The 18,850-nt window shown below is 33.9% G+C and overlaps 1 protein-coding gene across 1 annotated transcript in view; it reads left to right on the plus strand.

Moving 5' to 3' along the window:
- Window positions 1–18,850, plus strand: part of LOC124947081 (protein madd-4) — a 187,568-nt gene that overhangs the window by 133,869 nt on the left and 34,849 nt on the right. The window contains 1 exon segment of the mRNA XM_047488736.1: window positions 1,027–1,126. Coding sequence (XP_047344692.1) covers window positions 1,027–1,126 — 100 coding nt within the window.

The raw sequence follows: 18,850 nt of genomic DNA on the forward strand, positions 1-18,850 counted from the left end.
TTATTTTCACGAATCACTGTAATATCATACGATTACGTATATGTACGTGCGTATATGTATGTATGTATGTGTATATGTGTGTGTGTGTGTGTGTGTGTGTGTGTGCATGTGCGTGTGTGTGTGTGTGTGTATGTATCGGATTATTGAGTTTTCTTTTTCCTTAACGATCGTAGAAGCATAAAAGTGCAACGAAAGGTCACCTGGATAGCTATCAGAAATCGTTCGATCGATGTCACGTGATAAAGATGAACTTTCATTCATCGATCGTAACAACGAAAGGTCGCACTTTATTAACCAACGATGCATCTTTCTCTCTCTCTCTCTCTCTCTCTCTCTCTCTCTTTCTCTCTACGTACACACAAATACACACAAAAATTCTTTATCCGCGTGACCTAATCTCACGTTTTTCCGAAGCAAGGAACGTTTCATGAACGAGCCAAGCTTCGACGATATACGCCACAGGAATGTTAAACGTTTCGGAACTCATTTTGCCCGAGAGAGAAACTGCCAAGTTACACCGACTCTACCCTATATCCTCCCTATTCCCCCCTTTAAACACCACCCGACGGCCCTCTTCCTCAATACTCACCCTCTTTTGACCTACCGATCGACCGCCTACGTCCCGCACAAATCTCGTGTTTGTTTTTCAGTTAACTCGAAATTGGCGTAGACTCCGGCAAAGAGCTTTAATAATTTATAATCTTCACGAATTTAACAACACAAAGTCCTCCGTTCAATCTGTAACGTGAAAAAAAATTTATTGCGTATGATCTACGATGGCCTACGCCATTCTCCCATCTAACTTTGTGATTAACGACGTTCAAGAAGTTTTTTCTTTTTCTTCTTTTTTTTTCGTTTCTTATTTCCCTTCTTTTTTTTTTTTTTTTTGGTTTATCCTTTTTTTTTTTCTTTTCTTTTTCTTTTTTAGTTTATTATCGTATCGATACGTACGTACCTATGTATGTAATTTTAATTTCAATCCTATCGCTATTATAATGTTTACTGATTCGCAACAAAAATTTTCAGGAGTTGCGGTGGTGGAATATCGAAGCAACAACGACGATGCAGAAGAAAACCATGCAAGGGAAGACCTTGGAGTACAAAATACAAAGTCTGCAATCCTCAGGTAAATATATCTATGTCTTTCTGCCTTTATTTTTTGTTCTCTCTTTATTTCCGTAGTAGGAGCGTGAGAAGAAAAAAAGAAAGCAGAAAAAAAGACCGAGAGAGAGGGAGAGAGAGGGAGAGAGAGGGAGAGAGAAGAGCAAAAATATCGAAATATTCTTAAGATTCAGTGAATCCGCGATGGAGAAGCCAGGAATATATAAAAGTTTTCTTCGATGTTTACGCGTGAATACATAAATCTGGAAACGAGTGAGATGTAATCGAATCACGTCTTTCTAGAATTATTTTTATCGTCGTCGTCGTCGTCGTCGTTGTTATTGTTGTTTTTATAGTTACTATTATTGTTACCGTTACTGTTACAGTCGTTGTCGTTATTATCGTCATCGTCGTTGTCGTCGTTGTCGTCGTTGTCGTCGTCGTTGTTGTTGTTGTTGTTGTTGTTGTTGTTGTTATCGTTATTTTTGTTATACGTTATCGTTATAGTTAACGTCATTGTTACTGTTATATTTATAACAAACTGGGGGAATTCGCGGAGCAATTGAATTATCAGGGGAAGAGTAATAGACTGACGAAACAATTCTCGGTTCGGTGAAACATATGCATCGGGACACACCAGCGATGGTTCTAACGATCGAGAGAAGGCGGATATCACCACTATTACTACTACAACTAATACCACTACCAACACTATCGTCGTCATCACCAATAGTAGGCATACTAGCACCTGCACCAGCAACAACAGCAGCAGCAGCAGCAGCAACAACGAGAGCAGGAAATTCGTGGTTCGCGCAAACAACGAAACGAAGTTAACTCTGTCATTTAACTCGCAACTTTCCAAGTTCTGTTCGGCGCTTCTACGACGATACGCTACCGTGGCCTCGATTCTCTTCGAGAAATGAAAAAGAGAAAGAGAGGAGAAAGAGAGAGAGAGAGAGAGAGAGAGAGAGAGAGAGAAACATTACGCTTCGTTTCTTTCCCCTTAACGACGACCGTTTTAGCATCGTCGATTGTTCTTGTTACTAGTCTCTCTTTCTCTCTTTCTTTTTTTCCCTCTCACTCTCTCTCTCTCTCTCTCTCTCTCCTTCTCTGTAGATAGAAATTAGCATCAGAACGGATTTTCCCGAGTGAAGTGGAACGTTCTAGTTCGTCAGAAAATGCGTGTCATATTTTAATAAAAGTAGAACAATAGTTGAGATAAGAGAAAACAGAAATTAGTCTCTTTTATATCTTTGACATACAACACATATACACACACACACACACATATATATATAAATAGATAAATAAGTAGATTGACAAATAACAGATATAGACATATATCGATCCATTATGAAAATTGAAAGAACATACGAGTTTGGCAGAAACTAAAATACAAACAAACAAATAAACAAACAAACAAACAAACAAACAAACAAATAATATTCATCATCGGTGCATAACATTCATTCGTTCTCATAAGTATACCATTCTATATAACCAGCTAGCCAACGAACCAACCAACCAACTAACCAACCAACCAACCAACCAACCAGTCAGTCAGTCAGTCAGTCAGTCAGTCAGTCAGTCAGTCAGTCAGTCTGTCAGTCAATCAGTCAGTCAGTCAGTCAGTCACCCTCTTGCTGTAATTATAACTTATAGATATAGAGATATAGGAATGAGAGATACGGAGGGGATAGTTGGAGAAGATGTGGGAGAGGGATGTGAGTGAGGATACGACGTGAAGAGAGTTCGGGCATGTATGCACATGCATGCATGCATGCATGCATGGATGCATGCAGGAACGTGCTCGACGATGCAAGCTCATGGAAATACTACACAGACGCTCTACGGATAGTCGAGCATAACCAAGGCTAACATCGAAATCCGTCGTCGTTCCGACCCGACCCACATTCGAATCCGGGACAGTGACTTTCGGGATGAGAAGAGAGAACTAGGCAGCATCCGCATTCGCACCCGCACAACCAGCGTCACTACTACTACTATTACCTTTACTATTAATACTACTATCACTACCACTACTATTACTACTGCTACTCTTATTACCACTACTATCAACGTCATCACGTCACTGCCATCGTCACCCTACCTAGCAAACTTCGACCCTCTACTAAAATCGGATCGAAAGCCACCAGCGTGGTACGCCGACAGCGACCTTCTCATTGATATCTCTGCCAACTCGATATATATATATATATATATATATATATATGTATGTATGTATGTATATATATATGTATATATATATACGCACATATAGGGGTGAGCTGATGGTAGAAGAGCGAGAGAACCCTGAGAGTGGGGATACGACGGGGATAAGGGAGGATGGGGTTAGTTACTACTATGCTTCAAATACGTTTCCATTCGTTTTCGAAAGAGCACCAGCAATATCGCATTGTCTCGATCCGCGTTCTCATAATACCGAATATGGAACAATTCGATCTGCCGGTGAAAAGGAGAGAAACCCGAAGTGGAACATCCAGAGAAGAGGGAGGGAGGGAGAGAGGGAGAAAAGGGAAAGGGGTTAGGTTGGATGAAAGTGGGATGAGGTCTGTGTCTATCCATCTCAACGTTTTATCTCGAATTTGCATTTGATAGAACGTCTCTAAAGTCTTTATTTATTGATTTATCGCTCGAGATAGACGTATATCTTCTTTTCTTTCTTTCTCTTCTTCTTCTTCTTCTTCTTTTTTTTTTTTTTGTTTTTCTTTTCTTTCATTTTTATTTATTTTTTCTTTTTTTTTTAGATTATCTCAGACAGAGTTTAATTCGAGAATTAAGGTGATAGAAAGAGAAAGATAGATTATATTTGGAATATTATTTAATCGGATAAAATTTCTTTTTTCTTTTTCTTTCTCTCTTTTCTTGTTTTTTTTTTCTTTTTTCTTCTTGTTTTTCTATTATGTTTTTCTTCAGGAGCGCTAATACCGATTAGGAATTTTCTTAGTGTGTACATTTTCTTAGTGCGCATTATCCAGATCCGATCTAATCAACGAACGATCAGTCAAAAAGAGTAGCACGAGTCATGTAATAAACTCCATTACATACACTATTCGAACAGTTCAACGGACTCCTCTTAACATCTTTCTCTCTTTCTCCTTCTTCTCCTTCTCCTTTTTCTTCTTTTTCTTCTTCTTCTTCTTTTCCTCCTCCTACTCCTCCATTCTTAGTCTCCTATCGGATCGATTTGATTTATTATCTAGACTAGCAGGCAACATTTTCTTCTTACCCCTTGACGTATCTCAACAAAGTAAACTCAACTAGAAGGGCAATCGAGTAAAAAAGAAAAATCTCAAAACTTCTTAACGCTTTCTTGATTTACAGAAGCTCGAAGACACGTGTATCGATTTATCGATTTCAACCGTAGACCATATATGTATATACATATATATATATATATATATATATATATATATATATATATTTATATATTCTACATATATTTGTACTAAATTAATAGGAGAAATGGAAAAAGAGTAAAAAAAGAGAAATATTGAATAATATTAAATTTTTATTCAAAAAAAAAAAAAAAAAAAAAAAGGAAAGAAAAAAAAAAGAAACAATCGTTTAACGAGAATAAAAATGGAGTATATAAAGATGAACAAATTTATGATGAACATCTCTCTCTCTCTCTCTCTCTCTCTCTCTCTCTCTCTCTCAGTTATTTCATATTTCATGAAAACTGAATGAAATTTCTGACAAGTGTATTAATCGTACTACCTGGTATCAAGCAGATATTTACATAAAATACCTAGATGTACATGCATACACACATATATGCATAATTCGGAGAAGAGAACTCTTTATGAAGGACAATAATTTAACCATGAGACGATAAATTTAATGTTAAAATCCAACCGGAAGGAATTTACGTCCATGGCATAGCGGATGTTCTCGTTCTTCTCCAATCCTCTCTTCACTATCTTCGTCCTTGCTTCTCGTTCTTGCTTACACCCTCTCTCTCTCTCTCTTTCTCTCTCTCCCTCTCTCTCTCTTTCTCTTTCTTTTTCCTACATATGCCACAGCTTTGCCCATGTTCTCCACTCACGTATTCGCGGACAAAGGGATTGTAAATTGTCAGCTCGTTATAAACGAAGAATAATCGTGAAGTTGCGACACGCCTCTCGCAAACCAATTCCCGGCTATTCGTTTCATGCAATTTAGTTTTTTTTTTCCCTCCACCCCCCCCCCTCTCTCTCTCTCTTTTTCTTTTTTTTCTGTTTCTCGTTTTTTCATTCTTTCTTTTTTTCTGTTTTTCTTTTTCTTGTTTTTTCTTCTTTTCTCCACCCTCCGATTTGTAGCATAGTAAGGGTGGGTAGGTGGTAGGTTGGGAGGGAGAGGAAGGAAAAAAAAAGTTCGTTAACGCGCAAGTACTTGGAGACAGAAATTCATTTGGTCCGTTCCTTTTTCTTTTTTTTTTCTTCTTTTTTTTTTTTCTTTTTGTTTTTTTCTTCTTTTTGCTTTTTTTCTTTTTTATCTTTCCTTTTTCTTTTCTTCTTGTACCCAGAATATGTAGTACCAGAATGTTAAGCAATGAAGGAGGAGGAGGAGGAGGAGGAGGAGGAGGAGAAGGAAGAGGAATGAAGAGGACGAAGACGGGAAAGTGCTTTTATACGGACATTTCTCGCAAACACTTTGTTCATTTTTTTCCCTTTTTCTCTTTTGGCCCCTCCCACTCGCTTGTTTTACTTCTATCTTTTTTTTTTCTTTTTTTTTTTTTCTTCTTTTCTCCATTTCCTTCCTTCTTCTCTTTCTTCTATTCCTCTTTTTCCCTTCTATCCGTTTGTTTCTAAAAAATTATTTTTTAATAAAAGTAATAGTAAAGTGTGAGGACGAATGATTTTATCCTTTTTTTTTTTTTTGTTTTCTTCGAGCAAAGAAAAAAGAGAAAACGGAAGAAGGAAGGAACAAAAAACAAGAAGGAAAGAAAGAAAGAATGAGAGAGAGAGAGAGAGAGAGAGAGAGAGAGAGAGAGAGAGAAAGAAAAAATCTCGGAACTTTTCGTTCATAAGAGAAACCATCTCGTTTGCTCTCATTTTCTTATAACGAGACTCGACTTCGTTCACAATTTTTTCTTTTCTTTTACATATATGTACCTATATATATTTACATATACGTTCGTACGTGGATACGAACGAATGAACGAACGAATGAACGAACGAACCGTTTCCTTCGTGATTCGCCTAACAAATTTTCTCTAATAGTATTTCACTCGTTTATCCACACATAAGAATCTTTCGTAAAAACTTCTACACTCGTGCGTGTATATATATATATATATACATATAAAACTGAATATACCTTAGCTTTCATAAAAAGTATGGATAAAATTTGGAAAAGAAGAAAGAGAAAAAAAAAAGAGTATATATATATATATACGCACGTTCTTTCAATGTAAATATTCGTCGTATCGATTCCCTCTTATCTATCTTAGGATTCCCAAAAGTATCGATATTATCGTCAGAGCAATAAGGAAACAGTGCAACGAACCATTTCGATTTCGGGTTCTGTTGGCAGTTCGTCGTTGAGATAGTCAGTAAATCCAGTATCGCAGATTCCACGCGAGATCCTTTCAACTTGAGGGTAGTAAGAGAATCGGAACGTGAGAGTTAGCAAAGAGAAGAGAGAATACAGAAAAAGAGAAATATATATATATATATATATATATATATATATATATATATATATATATATATAGTAACTAGAGGGAAAGGGAAGAATCACGGGAAATGAAATGAGCGGCAAGAAAAGGGAACACAACGCCATTAGCATAACGAAACGGGGAGACGTGCAGTGAATCCAGATTCATCTTTCTCTCTCTCTCTCTCTCTCTCTCTCTCTCTCTGTCTCTTTTTCTATTCTTGTCCTTTCACCTCTTCTTTGTCTCTCGCTTCACTTTGTCTTCTCTCTTTCTTTCTCTCTCTTCCTTTCTCCCTCTCTCTCTCTCTCTCTCTCTCTCTTTCTGTCTCTTCCTCTTTCTCTTTTCTTTCTATCTCTTTCTATCTTGTAGATTTTCAGTGCACTCTGTTAACACTGGTAATGGTTCAGTGTGTATTTCACGAGTGCGGCGACCGGCTGTTCCCTTCCATTTTACTCTCAGAGAAAACAGAGGAAATTCATTTGCGAGCTGCTACGAAAATTTCGCCGTGGTAGCCGCGATAAAGCTTTGCAGGGACGCGTTTCGCTTCAGATTCTCATAGTTCTCACTCGTAAGGCATACACGTTCTCCTCTTCATCCTCCTCTTCCTCCTCCTCCTCCTCCTCCTCCTTCTCTTCCTTCAACTTCATCCTCCACTACCAATGCCGCCTGCCGCCTTCCGGCCGATATAAAGCCTCTCTAGAACGTTTTACGACGACAATAGGACGTTTTCGGGCACGTCGCTTTCCTTTGTCATCTTTCTATGTCTCTCTCTCTCTCTCTCTCTCTCTCTTACGTTTCCAAAAAAAAAAAAAAAAAAAAAAAAAAAAGAAAGAAAAGAAAAATAGAACCACTCATATTTGCTAGAATTTTGCAAGACGCTCTCGATCGCGACGATATTTGCGAATCTAAAATATTTGCTTGCCTTTCTTTTTGTTCTTTTTTTCCTTTTCTTTATTTTATTCTTTTTATCCCCTTTTTTCTTTTCCTCTATTCTTTTTCCTTACGTCATTGTAAATGTAATATGGCTTCAAATAAATCGCGAAAGTAGGGGGCTCGGGAATATTACGATCTTTTTTTTTGTTTTTTCTTTCTTTCTTTCATCCCAATACAATTCGTTTAATCATTTATGCTCATTAAGAAATCGTTTGTTCGATCGAAGCGCGCGCGCACTAACTAACTAAACGATGATTAAATTTTAAATAAAGCAAACGATTTCACGTTTCAATCGAAGAACGTAAATGTGATTGATTATAATTTCGTTTTGGAGGTGTAAATATAACGCGAGTTCAATACACACGTCTTTTTTATTTCTCTCGTTTACAAACGTTATCGCATTATTCAACATATTTCACTGTTACTAATAAAGACACGAGAGAAACCCTGTGTGAAAATGCTCGGTAAGTTCGGATAATTTAAAGCCGACAAGGCTTACCTTTAAATTGTTCTAAGCTTCTTAAAGGGTACACGTGGGATTAAAATTTCAAAGTTATAGGAATACGTATATACGCTTTCTTAGCTCGTGAGACGATCCTTAAACTTCGACATTGTTCGCAAATATATTTAAATCGTGCACGCTAATTAACGTTATCGCACAATCATAAAAATTTTATATTTTCGATAAATACGTATATTTTATAATCGTACGTAAACTGTATGTAGTTTTTATTTATTTATTTATTTATTTTCTTTTTTTTTTTTTTTACTCTCTTTTTCTTTCTTAAATTAATATATATATATAAATACTTTCTTTTTTTAATTGTAACAACGATGAATCCTAAAAATAAAAAAAATATGAGAACGGAGAAAAAAAATGTAACGATCGAAGTCTTCTTTTATTCTTGATCTATGAAATGGATTATAGAAAAGAAAAAGAAAATAATGAAAAAGAAAATGACATGAGAAAATGGAGAAACTCTGACTAATAATTCGTATCTCGTTCTTATATACCAAAAGCTATAGTACATCGAGTTAAGTTCTTAAATGGATCTCTCAAGCGTGAATAGCCATGATAATATTACACATGTATATACACATGCATGTACGTAATACATATGCATGCATGCATGCATGCATGTATGCATACATACGTACTTACGTACGTACGTACGTACGTATAAAGAGATACGTAAGAATAGGGAGTACAATCTTTTCAACAGCAGTTGTAGTAGCCTCGAATAGCATTTTTATACCGCGATAAGTCTAACAGAGTTTTTCCTTTTTATTTTTTATTTTATTTCTTTCTTTTCTTTCTTTTTTTTTCTTTTTTTTTTTTTTTTTTTTTTTTTTTTTTTTTTCTTTTCAAAGGAACTACAAGCTACGACGCGCGTCGTAGAGAGTAGTAAAAGTATTCGAGGATATGAAGGACAATGTGTGTTCGATTGATCGACTCCATCGATGTCGCTGACAATATTTTCGAGTGTATTCGGGAAAGGTGTTAAAAAAGAAAAAACAAAAATTGAGAAAAAAAAATTGAAGAAAAATATTGGATTTTTATCGAATAACAAAATGTCTGCATTTATGTGTGTATGCGTGTATGAGCGTGTATATATATGTTTGTATTCATCGATAACGTTCGGTGGTTAGAAGAACAATAAACTAGTAGAACTCAATTCGGTGCAAAGCTAGGTGCAATAAAAATCTAATGCCAGGTTGCTGCTGCGGATATTCGGGTCGCAGCATTCGGTGCAGCGATGCTACGACGATATGAACCCTTGCCAAATCCGTTATCCTCGAGTTCGCATAACCACCGTATATACTTACGAGTATAGATCGATAATAGATGTATTCCGTATTACCAACTATCACCAATATAATATTATAGTAGGTCACAAATTGAAAAAATATATAATTTCTGGAAATAAAAAGAAATTTATACATACACACACACACACACATGTATATATATATATATATATTAAAAAAGAAAAATTAATTGTAATGAAAAATTAATTATCGAGATTTTTACGTTGCATATAGAGGGGAAAAAAAAAGGAAGGAAAAAGAAATGAACGAATGAAATTTATATTGTATAAAAATAATAATAGTAATAATTTTTTATATATGAAAAACAAAACTCATTCGTTTTCTTTTCTCTCTTTCTCTTTCTTTTTTTTTTTCCTTTTTTTTTTCATTTTCCCCTTTTTTTTCTTTCTTATATTTTATCATGTACAACATAAAATCCTCAATAATTACTATTTCATTTCAATTTTTCATTACATTTTCTTTTTTACGTATTCGCGACGAATGTTTTATCGAAAGTATTTCTCTCTCCCTTTTTTTTTTTTTTTTTTTTTTCTTCTTTTTTACTTTCTCGTATGTTACATTTTATTTTGTTATTAGATTTTCTTAAAGAAACACTTAAACGTCAAAAAGCTCTTTATATATTTTTTTGTTTTAGCAGGGTTTAACGATTTTCGACCGACCGATCGCATGTCGCGTAATCGCAAATCCATTTACTCGGTCACGGAAAAGATTCGCGGACGTATGTACTTCGATTATATTTCAAGGTCGTACGTTCGGACATTATCGTCGTCGATTAAATTCCACGAATATTCAATTGGTTTAAACGCTCAAGGTTTAAACGAACGTAAATCAAAGAATACGATTCTTCTCCTTTAATCATTGAGTATAGTTTTCGTGATGGAAAGAAAAAGCAAAAAAAGAAAAAAAAAAAAAAAAAGAAAAAAAAAAGAAACAGGAGAGAAAAAAAATAAGTTTTCCTTTGAAATTTTTAATGGCAATTCTTAAATGAAGGCAAAAAGATAAAAGTAACGAAAAAAAAAAAAAAAGAAAGATAGAAATTAGACGAATAAAATTATAATATACCAATCGATATTGAATCAAAACGGCGAACGATAAAACAAACGTTTCGATCTGTCAATCCATGTTATTCATATTCTCGATATGAAAGAATTGAATTCTTAAAGTATCTAAATTTCATGAAAAATCCAATGAATAATATTCGGTCACGTAAGGGCATCACGTGTCTTATGGCAGTAAACATCTTGAAAGGTAGATTAATAGCACCGTATAACGATCGTCGAAAAGATATCTTCTTATGAAATGCAAATTTTCGTCGTATTAGAAAAATATCTTATACTCTCGGCATTTATTTATGGCAGATCGACGAATAGAACGATGACTCATTTAAACGAAAAGTAAAAGATGAAGAAAAAGAAGAAGAAGAAGAGAAGTAAAAAGAAAACGAAAAAGAAAATCAAGAAAAAGTCAACGAAAAAAAAAAAGCCAGGCAGAAAAAAGAGAAAGAGAAAAAATCCAAAGAAAAAGAGAGAGAGAGAGAGAGAGAGAGAGAGAGAGAGAAAATAGTAATATATAAATAATAATAATATATTGATAAATATATTTTATAATTTAAATATATACATTAATTAACTAACTATTTATACGTTATATTTGTGTTATTATTAAATTCTTATCTGTAAATATTTTTTCTTTCAAAATTTAACAAATATCTTTTATTTAAATAATTTTTCTTACTCTTAAATTACTTTTGATATTAATTAAATTAGATTATAAAATAATTAAATATTTAAAAAATTTTTATTTTAAATAAATATTAATCATTTATCAGTTATAATTTATAAAGTAAAACTACCCAATCACATTATTAGTTATAATAAGAATAATTATAAAAATTTATTTATATAATATAATATATGACATATCTTAAATTATTTATTTATTATGATAATAATTATTTTTACTTTATTTAAATTTTTATTTAATATACGATAATATAATATGTGACAAATCGATATACGATAATGTAATATAATATGTGACAAATCGTAAAACGGTACAAATCGTACGAAAACGATCGGTTCGATTCTCAAAACGATTTCATTTGAGTCAAACCTAATGATCGATAATAAGTCTATTGTTTATACGCGAATAAATACGTCGCTTTCTCTGTAAGCATAATGGTAAATCGTAGAAGGGATGGTGGAGAGGGAGGGAGGGGCAGATGGTAGTGATTCTCCCATTTAACCTAAACATTCGGTGAAAGCCGAAGGATCATTCGATTTTCATCGATTATCACCAAGAGAACACGGGTAAATGTTGTTCGGTAAACAATCATCAGCAATGTAAATCTAGACCGAACGATTTCCCCAAGCTGTGTAGGTTTGCGGCGTGTTTTCATCTCTTTCTATCTCTCTCTCTCTCTTTCTCTCTCTCTCTCTTTCTCTTTCTCTCTGTATCTATCTCTCTATCTATCCATCTCTATCTCTATCTCTTAATACATACGTTGTATTAAACTTGTTATATGTATGATATTTAGGTATACCTTGAACCTTCGTTACGTTTGATATATCAACGTTCATTGGCTAATTAAACTTAGTTTATTCATGATCTCAATATTACGTATGAAGTATTATAATGAACAATCCGATGTAATAATTTAATTAACAAAAAGATATATATATATATATATGCGTTAAAAGAAAACAACGAATGTTATTGTTTTTCACGTTACGTATAAAAGATCGTATTAAGATAATCGATATTATATATGAACGATATTTAAAAATGACGTTAATAATTTTCTCTCTCTCTCTCTCTTTTTTTTTTCTTTTCTTTTTTTTTTCTTCTTTCTTATAAAATCTAAATTCAAAAAACATCTACGATAATTTCATTTCGTTCGAGATATTATCTAACATATTAATAGTTGATAGTATCTCTCCTGTACAAATTTTGTTTGGCAATCAACGTATATACCAAGGGCGATTATCTTGCAAACAGGCTCGCTCTATGAGATGTATGTACATATGTATAGAGTCAACGAAAAGCATCGTGGTTCTCTCGTTCGTGTAAGACAACGTTAAAGGGACACCTATACATACACACACGCACACATACACACACACACACATTTTCTCTCTTTCTCTCTCTCTCTCTCTCTCTCTCTCTCTCTCTCTCTCTCTCTCTCTCTATCACTCTCGTGTATTATGCAAGCGCAGAAATGACGTAACGGTTGAAACGTCAAAGGTCCCGATATTCAAACGATATCGAATTAGATCGATCAATCGGAATATCATGCTCTACGTGAAACGAATAATTAACCTAATTTGTATATCATTCTTATTCATGATTCTGCCATCATTTTTTCGAAAGAATTTTATATTAAAGAACTTTTATATTAAAGAATTTTATGTTAAAGAATTTTTCTATTTCGTTCAATGCTCTCTTGTGATTAAGAACCTTCTTTTTTTTTTTTTACGAGTAAACAGTTATGTACTTATGTGTCTCTCTCCCTTTGGTTGTACCTGCGTAAGAATTATGTATACATATATATATATATATATATATATATATATATATATATATATATATATATATATATAGTTATGCAATGATGAGATCGTTTTTATGTTAACTAGGCGCATATTCCAAAACATCAGAGTTATGTCAAACGCGTCGAAAAGAAAAAAAAAAAAGCAAAAAAAAAATAAAAGTAGCCTGCTGAGATCATGAATGGGTCTAGAGCGCTTGGCCTAGATAGCAATTTATCTTTGACGAGTCTTGGAACTATTCGAAAGAAAGAGCAAAATAAGCTCTAAGTGGAAATCAAAAGAAATCAAACGTTCCCTTGCATATCGCCATACTTTAAAATAGAAAAAAAGGAAAACTGGAAAAAAGAGAAAAAGAATTAGTCTCGTCGTCGATATCATTGATAATTAGATAAAATGTTTCCTTTAAATTCTAACATAAATTAAATGTTTCCTTTAAATTCTAACAAAAATTTTTAATAACTTAATGAGCCAAATATATTTCCAATTAATTTTTGAAGAAAATCAATCGATTAGTTCCTTCTTCTTCCTTCTTCTTCATACTTTCGAGACTAATAGTTTTTTCTCTTTCCCCTCCCCCCCCCTCCCCAGAACGATAAACTACCAAGAACTTTTTCACAAAGTTAAGCTCAAACAAATCTCCAGAAGCAATAATTTTGATTTTGAAAATCTCTTAGAAACTTTTTGATCGTCATTGATTGTATTAAAAATTTCTCCATTACTCATTCACACCGATCTTAATACACTTATATATTTATTTGTAGATATATCTACACACAGACACACACATACTTTCTTCCTCCATAATTTTTCCCAAACTTTTCGAATGACATTTAAAATTACCCTGAATTATAAAAAGAAAAAAAATGTACGATAACGAAAGAATATTATTATTCTAAAATGATTAAAAATTAAATGGAATAGAATAATATTTGAATTATTCTTTGATAGATAATATAGAAATTCATAAAAAAAAAAAATCAAATTTCTTGAGGAATATATTAGAGAAGAATTCATTTGACTGTATCGACGATTCCTAAGTTGTAGTTAGTTAATACATTGGTACAACGATTTAGTTCTTCGAAAGAAACTTTTGCGCTCGCGTAATCCGTTACGAAAGTTATCCAGCGTTAACGTGCACAGAATTTTTCGTAAATACGGATAATCGAGACACTACGTGCTTCGTTCATTCTTTTCTTCTTCATTTATACGCTTCGATTGAATCTCAATTCCACTAACGCTTCGATAATATTTTATATTATATTTTTCCAGAAAGAACATTCTCACCATAGAAAGTGAGAGAGAATGAGAGAAAGAGAGAGAGAGAGAGAGAGAGAGAGAGAGAAGAAAAGAAAAGAAAAGAAAGGGGAAAAAGATTCGAAAAATATTTCTTTTCAAAACTATTTCAGTTATTTGGGGAAGAGGTTAAAGAAAGAGAAGAGAAGAGAAGAGAAGAGAAGGAAAGAAAGAAAGAAACAAAAAAAAATGGAAGAAGAAGAAGAAGAGGAAAGAAAAAAAAAAAAAAAAGAAAAGGAAAATGGAAAAAACATTTGTTGTCTCAATAGTTACCTTAGAAGAAAAGCATGTGAAATTAAATTGAAAGAACATACGTAAAGAATACAGGAACCATTTGATAGCGTTTACCGAGTGATCGTCGAAGCTGAACAAAATGGAGTCATCTACGAAGGCTCTTACCGTCCGAACATGAGAAACGATATTTTTACAAGCATTCCATACTCTTTCTATCAATGATGTAGTACTAGTTCCTCCTTCACCTACTAGCTTCCATCTCCACCTCTTCCATCTTCTTCTTTTTCTTTTACTTCTGCAAAAGGCTAGCTTCTCGGTCTCCTTTCTGAATGCTTCGCGAAAGGATCGTGTTATCGTAGCCCTCGACGCGATGCTGAAAAAGGGAACACCACGAATGTGTTTTCCTTTATACCGAAAGGCGGCTAGACGTCACTTGCTCTACGAACGAAGAAAATGGTCTTCTCTTTTCTCTCTCTCTCTCTCTCTCTCTCTCTCTTTCGTTCTTCCATGCGTTTCTTCTCGGTCGTCCAAGACGTGGTCCGATTTCCTCTCAACGCGAGATGTACCTGTGTATTCGTGGGTTACACGTATTCTTTCCCTTTATTTCATGGTACGAAACTACACGAGGAAGCCAACCTATTCACGTGCTATTTCAGTAAACAGCCTTCTTTTCACATACACCAAATATATATATATATACATATATAGATAGATAGATAGTTACGTATCTATCTACACACGTACATTCATACATACATAACTACTACAGGACTAAAATGAACAAACTCGACGTCGTGTCCAATGATATATCATTTCGTATGACCTTGTCTATTTTATTCGATCTCTTATACGTCATGTCGATTCTCCATTATCATTGTCGTTTATCTTCAAAAACGAATGGACGAGTTTTAAATTCCTCGAATTATTACTGATTACAAGCTCGTCTATTTGTTTACAAAATACACACACACACACATATATATATACATATATATACGTACAAATTCTCTTCTTTCAATTTATATCAATAATACCATTGTAATAACGTATGATTTCAATTCGATATGAATAAACTCGTATCTGTGAAATATACTATTAACAAACACGATGAAGGATTAGATTTGTGATATGCAGAGAGAAACATTGGAAAGTCGGAAGGTAGAATACAAGGAGTTATGGTGGTGTCGTTGAGAGAGTATCATCCATTGTTTTAGGTCGTCCGAATCCAACCCTTAATCGGCTGAAACGTCTACTAAATGCCCGCCAGATATCCCCAAGCTAACACACCACTTGCTCCTATCCGGAAACGCTTTCGTCTAATGAGTAGTTGAGATTCCTCGTTAAGGAGCGGCTAAACTCTGCATTGCGGCTTCTGTGCGGGTTCCTAACAGGTTTCGGCGTTTCGCATAGTTTCTTCCTTCACTGCTACAGTATAAACTCTACGATATTATCTTCACACTTTTCTTTTATCTCTATCTCTATCTCTATCTCTATCTCTATCTGTCTTTTTTCTTTCTTCAAAGCTGTCAACTTACATAACCATTTTAATCCACAAGTGAAATTATCCATAAAATGTACACACACACATACATATATATATATATACACCTATTTACATATACAGTAAGTATGTGTGTGTGCGTGTGTGTGCGTACATTTACGTGTAAGTATTTACCCTATTTATCTATACGATAGATCACACCTACTTGAAAAACTTGTTCTGATGAATAATTTCAAACGATTAAAGATTCAAAGGCCTCCCCGGAAGAGTTACACTACTACTTCCGTATTCTTAAGCACGAGAAATCTCTGGCTTGTTCTGAAAATACCTAATGATAGCAAACGAGAGTAACTGCACTTTATGAAACTTTATCTACGAAACTGTACCTTCTTAAATTTAAACTTGACCTAATTAAGTTATCTTCTCTCTCCCTCTTTCTCTCTTTCCTCTCTCTCTCTCTCTCTCTCTCTATCTATCTATCTATCTATATATTTAACTGTCTTTTTGCCGGCATGAAACATTTATTATAAAATATAAAAATTATCTTTTTTTTCCCCTCTTTCTTTCCATCTTTCTTTCTACGTTCGCGTTTAACGTTTAAAATAATTTTTAATTCAAATAATCGTGCTAGAAAAATCGTAGACATAAAAAATTTCCGGCCCAAAGACCAAGTAATGGAAATTTTTCCTTTGACGTACTGGAATAATTAAGTTTTCTTGTCGACTTAAGACGCTACGGTATATGTAACAGGTGTCTCGTAAGTAGGATTTTGCATGTTGTGAAAAAAAGAAAGAAAGAGATAGAGAGAGAGAGAGAGAGAGAGAAAGCGGTGATGGATCGCCATAGTGAATCAGGACTACCTTTCAGCGTTGAAAACGAGCCTGTAAAAAGGACGAGAAAGCTTCTTTTGGTCTTCTATTCCGGAAGCACTTTCTTCCTTCCTATCTCTCTCTCTCTCTCTCTCTCTCTCTCTTTCTCTCTGTCTTTCACACAAACACACACGAACAAACACCCACACACTTTCCGTTTCTTTTGTATAACTCATAGAATCTTTCCATCGGTTCGCTTCAACATCATCAATTTTCAGCCGTGAGGGCTCGTTCTATTTGCAACGTAATCGTGGATAGACTCGAAATCAATATTGTTAATTCATTGGAAAATTTCCATTTGTTTTTCCTTTTTATAATTTTCTTTCATATCCGTTCGAATTAATAATTAATATTATTATTATATCGATCGGTTCGATTAAACGATTATGGACAAACCAGAGACCATTATTTCAAATTTGTAGTTTGTATTAGGTATATATGTGTTTGAAAGTCGACTTGTTAAAATGATAGAGACAGGATGAAATATATATATATATATATATATATATATATATATATATATATATATGTATGTATGTATGTATGTATGTATATTCAGATATATGAACATAACTCGTACATCGTTAGCAGGCGTATATTTTATGCAGATCCAAAATTATTCAACCGAGGTACGTTGGACGAGAGTAAATCGTTTATCGAGTAGAGTTTAAAACTCGAATTACGGTATTTCGATGAATGGACGTAAGTGCTTAGCGCGCTCGGCTTTGTCGAAAATAGTTGGCGTTTTCCATAGATTCATCCGGTTACGCGTTTATATGCATAACTAAACGTCGTGTATCGTTCCATCCCGTTAAAGAGAGAAAGAGAGTGAGAGAGAGAGAGAGATAGAGATAGAAAGAGTAGTAACTTTCACATTGACTCGATTTTCACTGCACGCTCGTACCAGAGATTGAAATAGTTTTCGTCAACGTACTCGTTTCGTTGGTGGAAAAAAAAAAAAGAAAAAAAAAATGAAAAAAAAAAAAAAATAACGAAAGAAAGAGAAGAGAAAAAAGGAAATAAATAGAAACAAAAAATAATAGAATGAAAAAAGAGAAAGATAAAAGAGTAGATAAAACGAACACCCTTTCGCGTAAATATATTTGAAAATTTGGTTTGAACGAACGAACGAATGAGAGGAAACAAAAAAAAAAAAAAGAAAAAACAAAAAAGAAAGAAATAAAAGAAAAAACGTGATTTCGTTATAACCATGAAAATGTAAAAAAAAAAAAGAAAAAAATAAAAAAAAGAAAAGAAAAGAAAATAAGAATTGAACAAAATTGGCAACTGCCAAATTGACTCTCAATAAATGAGGAAATAAAAAGAAGAAGAAGAAGAAGAAGAAGAAGACATGGAATAAGGAATAGCGGACCGTGTTTCGGGGCTAATCGTCGTTTTGTTACCATCTTAACGAAACTCTAATTTCTTTGGTAAGGTAAAAGTAGGAAAGTACTAAACGATGTTCACCTAAGAGGACCGAACGAATATAAGGATGGTGGTTTTGCGCCAACTTTAATAACGAACGTTTTACTTTCGAAAAGTTACATTGGGGAGTAAGAGTTTTGCAGTACGCGTAAAAGAAGAGAAAATCGACCCTCTCCAAAGTTTCGTCTAGGAAAAACCTTCGAAACGATCGAAACTGTGGCCTCGAGCTATTCCGATTTTCTTCTAAATTTTCCTTCATTATCGTGATAATTAATGAACCCTTCTCTTTCTTTTTTTTCTCTCTCTCTTTCTCTCTCTCTCTCTCTCTCTCTCTCTCTCTGTTTCTCTAAGCCTCTTTATTATCGTACAACAAACTTGTTCCGAACGAATAAATGAGAAGAAAATTTCTCTTCTATTATTTTAGAAACATAAAAAAGCGTTTATTATTTCAACG

This window comes from Vespa velutina, chromosome 2 (assembly GCF_912470025.1).
Source record: "Vespa velutina chromosome 2, iVesVel2.1, whole genome shotgun sequence".
Classification (NCBI taxonomy): Eukaryota; Metazoa; Arthropoda; class Insecta; order Hymenoptera; family Vespidae; genus Vespa; species Vespa velutina.